Source organism: Apium graveolens, chromosome 1 (assembly GCF_009905375.1).
Source record: "Apium graveolens cultivar Ventura chromosome 1, ASM990537v1, whole genome shotgun sequence".
NCBI classification, from domain to species: Eukaryota; Viridiplantae; Streptophyta; class Magnoliopsida; order Apiales; family Apiaceae; genus Apium; species Apium graveolens.
In genome coordinates this window covers 201,378,616-201,389,157 of record NC_133647.1, presented here as the reverse complement: position 1 = coordinate 201,389,157, position 10,542 = coordinate 201,378,616, and the positions used below count along the sequence as shown (strand labels likewise).

Here is a 10,542-nt window from a genome sequence, read left to right as displayed (position 1 = left end):
TAAAAAATAGATCTTTATAAAGTGAATAATAATCAAAAGTACGTTAACAAGAGTGTAAGGTTCAAACGAATAAGAAAACAAGCATCCAACGTTACAACTTAAGCAAAGAATCACAAGTAAAAACAAGATCTTCTTCTCCTTCGTTGTATTATGTTATTAGGTCTTCTTACTGCTCACTCCTTGTTCTCGTTGTTATCAAAAACGTATTCAAAAGGCTTTATATATAAACCCAATACGATCTGGAGTCTAAAAAATTATTATAATATTGCAATCAGGATTCTGCAATCCCGACCCAGCGCGGGCGCGCTCGCTTTCTGACAAATGGGTGAGGCCACTCCTAAGACTAGCACGGCCGCCCTGACCTTCTGAAAATTCTGATTTTTCTTGTTTCCTTCACTTCAATTGCTGGTTTCTTTTGTGCTAACTCCCGAGGCTCCATCCTAACACCCTTTTAGCATAGAAACAATATAAAATCTATTCCTTCTTTCAAATATACCCTGAAATGTAAAACACTACAAAAACAAAATCAAAAACACAAATAACTTGAGTACAAATCACCAATTTGAGCCTTTACGAAGCGTTCTAAGTGGATATAAATTCCACTTATCGCACCCCTAAACTTGAATCGATACTTGTCCTCAAGCATAAACATACTCAAAAACTACAAACAAACTAATGCATGAATGCAACTACGTGAAATGCAACTAGATGACAATGCAATCGATCCCCTCAAAATAACCATAACCAACCAACAAGCTAATGCCTCTAGGAATGCAATGACTTTTAATAAAGTTCAAATAAATCTCACGAACCAATTCACAACCCGAAACGTGCGTATGTGGATGCTTAACAGATATACCCTCGATACTAGATCAATAACCATAACTTATATGTCATCAAAACAATCACGAGCTTATAAACAGAATAGACGCTAAACACATAATGACTCACAACACCTCCTTTCTACTAGTGTTATACAAGGATTCATGCTATTATTGAACACATAACAAATATGCTTATTTAACCGTGCATTGAGTGAGGTCCCAAAAGACTTATACAGTAATACCAATGTAGCGAGCGTTAGGTTAGCGGATCCCAGACTAACAAAGCCTTAAGTCACTAAGCACAAAGTCCCCTAGAACTTAATAACTCGAGTATTAAAGAGCCCACCGTTGATCAATTATGCATAACACATACTTTTTTTCCTTTCTTTTTTTTCTCTCTCTTTTTTTTTCTTTTTTTTCAACGATTTCTGAATGAGTGCGTTTCGCTACATCTCATTCAACCCTAGACTACTTATAAAAATATGAGTCGGCTACTAGCCATTTGACGCCTAGCCTTATTCATAATTAGCAATGAAATCCTGCTTTTCTCCAGTTTAATAATCAGTGCTCCTATGTCATTACGAGAATAACAAAAATTCTAAATATAACCAAGAGATTAAATATCAACAAATAAACAATTATGATCATGATCTAGCTCAAACACAGTCCTATAAGACTTGTGAATTTTTTTTTCTGGGCGTGCAAATCAATTCATTAAGACTTAAACATACCTATATTCGTCATCACTACACTCAAATCAACATCAACCAATCAATCAGAAACAGCTCATCCTACGGGAGCATGTTATATGCATGCACATGCAACTAAATGAACTCACATAAAAACACAAATAAAAATGTCCAATATGAATAATCATGCAAAAATATGAATGAAATACAACTAAACATGCAATATGATTCTATAAGAATCTATATGGACACACACAAACTAATCCTTCCATTATCACCCCCAAACTTAAAATTTTCAATGTCCTCATTGAAGGTAATAATAAGGATACAAGTAATACCTATTCGTCGGGAGGATCACCCTCCTCGGGTGGAGAATTAGGTGGTCAATCAACCTCGACATTAGTGTCTCGAAAAACAGTACCGAGAGCGTGTGTCAAATCTTCAGCAAAATGTCGGTGGATGTATACGCATCACCAAGACCAAACATATCAACTGTCTGTGGTGCACGAGAGGGACCATCTGTAAGCACGGGAGGAACCGGCCGGTCATCCTTTAGATTATCATAGATATATTATAACCCCTTGTCGGGGGTGCACCTAAAAATGCATAACTCATATGATTTGGCAGCAGTTTGAGCCCAAGTGTGGGAGCTTCTTCAATAGACGGCTCGAGAAGCTCCTGAGAAATTTTCCTCTCTGCTAACCCAAGAGAATCGAATGACATATCCAACTTCCTCTTCCACGGAGGTGCATTCAAAACCCGTAGTTGCTCTGCTCCTTCTTCATCTTCAATAACTGATTCCCCTATTAAGGATCTCTATAAGGTATCTGACTTTGGCAATTTCTCAAGCTCCGAATTCACGACAGAGTCGACCCGCTCTACTTTAAAGCACTCCTCTTTCTCCGTGGGTAACTTTATTTTCTTGAACACATTAAAGGTGACCTTCTGATCTTGAACCTTCATCATAAGCTCTCCTTTTTGCACATCGATCATAGTTCGACCTGTAGCCAAGAATGGTCTTCCCAAGATGATGGGAATCTTCTCATCCTACTCGAAATCCAGAAATACAAAATCAGCGGGGAAGATGAGTTTGTACACCTTGACCAAGACATCCTCCACTATACCTCGTGGATAAGTGATGGTCCGATCGACTAGCTGTAAAGACATGTTTACTCATTTTGGATCATGCAAACCAAGTTTCTTGAACACGGACAAGGGCATCAGATTGATGGTAGCTCCCAAGTCACACAAACAATTGTCGAAAGATAGATTGCCAATGGTACAAGGTATTGTGAAGCTTCCTGGATCTTTAAGTTTATGAGGTAGTTTCTATTGCAGCACAACACTACACTCTTCCGTTAGAGCAACAATTTCCAAATCCTCAAGTTTCAGCTTCCGAGATAGAATACCCTTCATAAACTTAGCATAGCTCAGCATCTGTTATAGAACTTCCGCAAAAGGTATGTTGATATGCAGCTTCTTGAAAACCTCCAAAACTTGGCAAATTGCTTGTCAAACTTATGCTTTTGAAGCCTTTTAGGAAATAGGGGAGGCGGATAGACTTGTTTATCCCCTGTATTACCCTCAGGAGGATTGTTTACAACAGCTTTCTTCTTCGGTTCCACCTCGGCATCCTTCTGAACAATATTTTTAGCTACAATCTCATTTTCTGGAATTGGCAAGGGTGCAGACGCACCTGCATTCTGGACATAATTTTCAGACTCTTCGTTTTGCTGAATTTGGGAGATTGCGACCTTTCAAGACCTCAAGGTGATTGCGTTCACCTGTTCTTTAACTTCCCTCTTGCATGGATTGCCTTCTGTATCACTAGGAAGCATTCCTGGTGGTCGATTTAATAAGGCGTTAGCAATTTGCCCTATTTGGGTCTCCAGAGTCTTGATTGAAACTTCTTGGCTTTTGCACATAAGCCTCAACTGCTCCAAATCAGATCTTTCATTAACAGATGGACCTGGATTTCTATGAGACTGTTGTTGCATCCCCTATGGCTGAAATTGATGACTTTGTGCAAACTGTTGCTGGAAATCAGGAGGATTGAATTGCTTGTTTCCAAACTACTGGTACGGCTATTAAATTGCATTCTGATTGTTGCTCCAGCTAAAGTTCAGATTATTATGGTTGTTAAGATGGTACGTGGTATGAACTAGTTGTTGCAGCCTCTGAAAGTTGCTCATAAACTAAGCTGATTCACAAGATATAGCACAATGTTCCGTCGCATGCGCACCTGCACACAGCTCACAAGCACTGGCTATCTGATTAACTCCATAGTTGGCCAGAGAATCGATTTTCATAGCTATCGGCTTTAGCTGAGAAGTGATAGTCGTAGCTGTATTCACTTGAAGAACTCCTGCTACCTTGCCTTGTGGCATTCTTTGGGTTGGGTTTTGATATTCATTCGCAGCCATCATCTCGATCAGCTTATAAGCTTCCTCATAGCTTTTAGCGAATGGAGCTCCACCTGATGCTGCATCGAGGGCGCATAGGTCTCGACTGTGCTCCGAAACCATTATAAAAGCAATTGATGATCAGCCAATCAGGCATTCCATGATGAGGACACTTCCTAAGCATCTCCTTGTAACTCTTCCAAGAATCTCCTTGTAACTCTCCCAAGCCTCACATTAAGATTCTCCCGATTGCTGCACAAATTAAGTAAGAGCATTTCTGATTGCAGCTGTCTTTTCCATAGGGAAGAATTTAGTAAGAAACTTTTGAGCAAGATCCTCCTAAGTAGTGATAGAACCTGGTGGTAGAGAATGCAACCAACACATAGCTTTATCCCTTAGAGAGAATGGGAAAAGCCTCATCTTCACAGCATCTTCAGAAAAATTATTGAACTTGAAGGTGTCACATATAACGATGAAATCCCTAATGTGCATATTGGGAAATTCCGTTGGAGAACCCCCAAACTAGACTAAATTTTGGACCATCTGGATCAAGGCACGATGGCTGGCCTGACAATGTTGGACTGAATAATGATCTTCGGTTGAGAAAAATCCATCAATGCTTTCGTTGGTGCAGCTGGTTCTCCAATTGTAATGATTACTTCTTCTTCTTCACTTTCTTCTTCAACTATATCAACTTCTTCAAGAACTTCTTATTCCATTTCTTCAATAGTTTCCTTAAGACATTGAGAACGTGTTCGCATACACGCTCTCTCGAGTACCTGAAATACAAACAAGTAAACCGTGAAAGTAAAAGAATTCGAGTTAGTGAACTTTAACGACCACTAATTTCAAGCACATAAACTAAAAATTAACACCGAGTCCCCGACAGCGGAGCCAAAAACTTGTTATGGCGAAAACATGCACTAAAATTAGATGCAAGTATACGCGTTCGCAATTAGTATAAGATATAAATCAGATTCATACCCACATAGACTCTTTTTAGTTAACTTAAGATTATGCACCTATACAACAATGGTATGGCTATCACTCAATGCTTAGACAATAACAAGTTGAGATGTTTATAACTAAGATTAAACTAACATGCAATTAACTAAGATTAAAAGTGATTGAATTAACTATATGAGATAAATATGGGATTCTAACTTCATTAAATACTTCATTCAAAGTCATTGTTCTTAACCTTAGCATGCAATGGTGATGACAACTAATCGGATAACACGGAACTAGTAAACGCCAACTTTCGTTGCACGAATACGCTACTACTAGACATCCACAAAAGAGATAGAAGTTATGCTTAGACCCTATATGTCTATAGAATTTGAAAACATAACGGTTTAATGCGCAAGTTATCTATCGTGATTATATAGGACAAGTAAGATGGTTAAAATTACCTACGAATCATGCATAAAAATTATACATGAACCTATGCTAGCATGTCAAGTTCTAAACCTCTATTTTCACTTTCGCTTCAGTAGAGATTAACACGTTATCTTATATGTTAGCTATGCACATAAGACAAATAAGCACAACCAATACTAGGATATCAATCAATCACCACACACCAAGATATTGAAATAAATTAACTATACAAATCCATAAGTAAATTCGTGAGAACCCCATTATAACGATTAGTTCATATCCGAACTCATCGTCACCATGGGTTCCAATGAAAGCATGGTATAAAAACTAGATCTTTATAAAATGAATAATAATCAAAAGTACGTTAACAAGAGTGTAAGGTTCAAACAAATAAGAAAACAAGCATCCAACGTTACAACTTAAGTAAAGAATCACAAGTAAAAATAAGATATTCCCCTCCTTCGTTGTATTGTGCTATTAGGTCTTCTTACTGCTCTCTCCTTCTTCTCCTTGTTCTCGTTGTTATCAAAAACATCTTCAAAAGGCTTTATATATAAGCCCAATACGATCTGGAGTCTAAAAAATCATTATTATATTACAATCAGGATTCTGCAATCCCGACCCAGCACGGCCGCCCTGCATACGAGCGCGGGCGTGCTCGCTTTCTGACAAATGGGTGCGGCTGCTACCAAGACTAGCGCGGCCGCCCTGACCTTCTGGAAATTCTGATTTTTCTTGTTTCCTTGACTTCAATTGCTGGTTTCTTTCGTGCTAACTCCCGAGGCTCCATCCTAACACCCTTTTAGCATAGAAATAATGTAAAATCTATTCCTTCTTCCAAATATACCCTGAAATGCAAAACACTATAAAACACATTAAAACACAAATAACTTGAGTACAAATCACCAATTCGAGCCTTTATAAAGCGTTCTAAGTGGATATAAATTCCACTTATCACAACCCCAAACTTGAATCGATGCTTGTTCTCAAGCATAAACAGACTCAAGTAGAGAAGGCAACCAACCAGCCTCCTGTAAATAGCAGTATCATCAGCTGTTAAAGGGGAAGAAGTGTTCTTGATAAGTTTGTGATTTTGCTTAATAGGAACCACAAAAGGTTTAACCCCAGGCATACCAGTGTCTGCAAGAATGTCTAAAGCATACTTTCGTTGATTAAGAAAGATATCAGATGTAGAACGAGCCAATTTAAGTCCTAAAAAATATTTCATGGGCCCCAAGTCTTTGATTTTAAAATTAGAATGTAAGAAGGTTTTGACTTGAGTGATTAATGCAGAGGAATTGCCAGTGAGTAAAATATCATCCACGTACACTATAACCACCACGATTTGAGAACCATGCTTGAGAGTGAAAAGACTGTGATCACAGGCTGTTTGTAAAAAACCAAATTCTAATAGAGCTTCTTCCAATTTCTTATTCCAGACACGAGGAGCTTGTTTCAGGACATATATAGACTTCCGTAATCAACATACAAATTATACACTAGAAGGGAACTGAACACCAGAAGTAGATAAATATTTAAACCCGAGAGGTAATTTCATATAGATTTCTTCAGCTAAGACACCATAAAGGAAGGCATTATTGACATCCATTTGATGAATATGCCAATTATATTTGGCAGCCAAGGCTAGAACAACTCTAACTATTGTCATTTTCGCAACAGGAGCATATGTTTCAGAGTAATCTACTCCAATGGTTTGAGTAAAACCTTTAGCCACAAGACGAGCTTTATACTTATCAAGCTGGCCACTAGCTGTATATTTAACCTTAAAGAGCCATTTATAGTCTACAATGTTCTTATTTTGAGGTTTAGGAACAATGTCCCAAATGTGGTTGGCCTCAATAGTACCGATTTCAGAAAGCATAGCATCTACCCAAGGTTTATGTACGATAGCTTGTTTATAAGTATATGGTACAGAAATATTGGTGATATTGGCCAGAAATTTATGATGTAAGGGGGTAAAAACATGATAAGATACATACTTGTGAAAGGGGATGAAGAGACATGAAAGAAGAAGTTGTAGACTCAGGGATTGAATTTAAAGTTGCTGGTAAATCTGTAAAATCCCTAAATTTAGCTGGAACACTTCTATTTCTAACAGGTCTAGAAGAGTGAGTATTATGAGGAGAGGTAGAAGACTGAACTAGAACAGTAGGACAAGAACCAATATCAATATGAGAAGAATGTTCAAGAGTAACAGAAGGAAACTGAACTGGTGTATCTATATAGGAAAGATCGATAGGAAATAAAGGAGTAGAAGAAATATTTAATTCAGAGAGATCAGAAAAAGGAAACAAATTTTCAACAAATATAACATCTCTTGAGATGTAGCATTTCTTAGTGGCAAGATGCATAACCCTATACCCTTTCTTACCAAACGGATAACCCGGAAACACATATTTAAGACCTCTGGGATTAAATTTATCAGGAGGAGAGTTAACATCTGCTATAATACACAGACATCTAAATACTTTGAGATAAGTATAATCAGGAACTCTACCAAATATCACTTCTTAAGGTGACTTGAAATTTAATTGTTGAACAGGTAAAATGTTGATCAAATGAAGAATAGAGTCACCCCAGAAAGACTAAGGCAATTTAGATTGAATCATTATAGTTCTAGCAACATTTAGAATGTGCTTATACTTCCTTTCTGCCACCCCATTTTGTTGAGGGGTGTAAGGGCATGAGGTTTGATGAACAATAGGAACAGATTGAAAGAATTGTTGTAAAGACTGATTAATAAATTAAGACCCATTATCTGATTTGGCTATTTTAATGGTGATATCAAACTGTGTTTTGATAAGAGTGATAAAATTTTGGAACAATAATGACACTTGAAACTTGTCTAATAAAAGATATACCTATGTACATTTAGAGCATTCTTCAACAATTGTAAAAAGTCGATTACAATGACCATGAGTGTGATGTTTGTAAGGACCCCATAAGTCACAATGTATAAGACCAAACAACTCAGAATTAGAAGATGTACTATCATGAAATGGTAATCTCTGATGTTTAGCTAACAAACATACATCACAAGTGGTGAACAAAGATTGGTCAACAGAAGGAATAACAAACACTTTATTTAACACTATAGGAGCAGGGTGCCCAAGTCTAGAATGCCAGATTTGAGCTTCAACAGAAGGAACAGTGCACACTCTAGAACAAAGGTGCGGAACAGAAGAAGCAACATCATAGGAAGAAAAGTAAAGATTGTAAAGACCTTCATCCGCTTTACCAATCTCTACCATCTGCTTCTGGGAAAGGTCTTGTATGAGACAATTGGTGTTTGAAAATATAACAGATATATGATTGTCTGAAGTAAGTTTGGATATTAAAATAAGATTGCATTGAAAGGAAGGAACACACAGAACATTGAAAAAAGTGACATTAGTTGATAATGTAACATTGCCAATGTGAGTTATGGGTACAATATCACCATTTGGTAGATGAAGTACGGAGGTGATTGATTTTGCATTATGAAGAAGGTCAACATTAAATACTATATGGTCAGTAGCAATTGAATCCAATATCCATTTTCTTGAAGATGTAGAGTGAACAATATATGCATTATGTGAAAGAGCGACACTATTAATCTTACCTGACAAATGAGCTGGAGAATAATTCCAAATGTTACCAAAAGATTTCATGCTATGCTGGATCATTTTTGCAATCTGCTCAGACTGAGAATCAGTGAAAGTGCTAGTGCATGATTCAACACCAAAAATATATGTACCATCGGCGACTGCACTTTGGGATATCACCTGAGCAGATTTCTTTGGCCTCAAATTTGGTTTAGGCTTACCATACAAGCGGTGCCAATTTGGATATCCATGCAGAAAGAAGCACTTTTCTTGATTATGCCCTGGATTATGACAGTAATCGCAATATTTAGCACATTCTGAAGGCTTTCTGACAGAGAACTGACCAAATTTTTTTGATTTTCCAGCAGATTTCACATTCATTGCCACTGAATCGAAAGTTGAGACAATAGGAGAAGCACGCTGGCTTTCTTCTTGCAGTAACAGGGAATAAACTTGACTAAGAGTGGGTAATGATTTCTTCATTAGCATTTAACCACGAATACCAGTGAAAACATCATTGATTCTTATTAAGAACTGACTAAGACTATTGATTTGTTCATATGCCTCAAGTTTGGCAGTAACACCACAAGTACATGAATTTTGAGTTCAAACGCATTTAGGAATATGAGCTAAAGCATTCAACTCATCTGTTAATGATCTCATTTTGGTGAAGTAAGCAGTGATAGACATAGAAACTTGGTTAAGACCTGTAAGTTCCTTTTTCAGTTGAATAATTCTAGGTACATTTCCTTGAGAGAACCTAACTGTAAGATCCTCCCAAATTTCTCGAGCAGTGCTAAAATACACAACAATATCTCGAATCTCATTGGATATATAATTCAACAGCCACGACAATACCATATCGTTACAACGATGCCAGAAAGCAAATAGAGGAGAAGTCTCTACTGGTGTAGTCTAAGATCCATCAATCATTTCGATCTTATTTTTAACAGATAGAGCTAATTTTACAGATCTACTCCATTGTTGATAATTTTGAGAGTTAGAGCTTGAGTAACAAGAGCAATACCTGGATTTTCTAAACTTTCAAGATAATAAGGATGATATGCATCGATAATTGTTGTAGTAGATGTAGATACAGCAGTCTAATTAGTATTGTTAGCAGTTATGGACTGATTGCGTGTAGAATTCTAATTAGTTTGGTATTCCATTGAAGAAGTCGATGCAACCGCAGCGGAGTATGTTTTCTGATACACCTACAACTTGAAGAATTAAAAAATAGATGTTCAGGGATTATCGAAGAAATGTAATTAATTGATCTCGACGAGATTGATATTGACACCAAAGAGATCAAACAAAAGAAAAGAGAGATCTTATGTCTGCTCTGATACCATGACACAATTATAAACTGAACAATATGAAGTTTATCTATATCTCCATCAATGAAATTAAGAACACACAGTGTTTATATATATTGAAGAAGAAGAGATTACAATGATAAATTTAGAACTGTATCTTAACAAGTAATTAAACATAGTGAATAGAGGGTACATATAGATCTAACAAACTTGTAAAAGCTGTCCATCCACAAACTAAATTGCAACCTCAGCATCCTTGACACCTGTAGAGTTAACAGCCTCATCATTGTGTTACTTAGCTGGAGCAGTACTATGTGTAACAGATA

General features: G+C 37.0%; 1 protein-coding gene across 1 annotated transcript; it reads right to left on the bottom strand.

Annotated features, from left to right (window-relative positions):
- Positions 1–6,787: 6,787 nt before the first annotated feature.
- Positions 6,788–9,761, bottom strand: LOC141717357 (uncharacterized). The gene is made up of 4 exons (XM_074519430.1): positions 9,513–9,761; positions 8,186–9,377; positions 7,292–7,534; positions 6,788–7,182 (listed from the first exon to the last, which is right to left on the bottom strand). Exons 1-4 carry the CDS (start codon positions 9,759–9,761, stop codon positions 6,788–6,790), a joined length of 2,079 nt encoding a protein of 692 aa, XP_074375531.1.
- Between the last annotated feature and the right edge of the window lie 781 nt (positions 9,762–10,542).

Excerpts from the sequence above, each read along its gene's own strand:
- LOC141717357 (XM_074519430.1), bottom strand. The coding sequence starts at position 9,761 with ATGGTATTGTCGTGGCTGTTGAATTATATATCCAATGAGATTCGAGAT. Across the intron at positions 9,378-9,512 it reads TAGCTCATATTCCTAAATGC|AAATCATTACCCACTCTTAG; the intron begins GTTTGAACTCAA and ends ATGCTAATGAAG. Across the intron at positions 7,183-7,291 it reads TCATCCCCTTTCACAAGTAT|ATGCTATGCTTTCTGAAATC; the intron begins GTATCTTATCAT and ends AACCTTGGGTAG.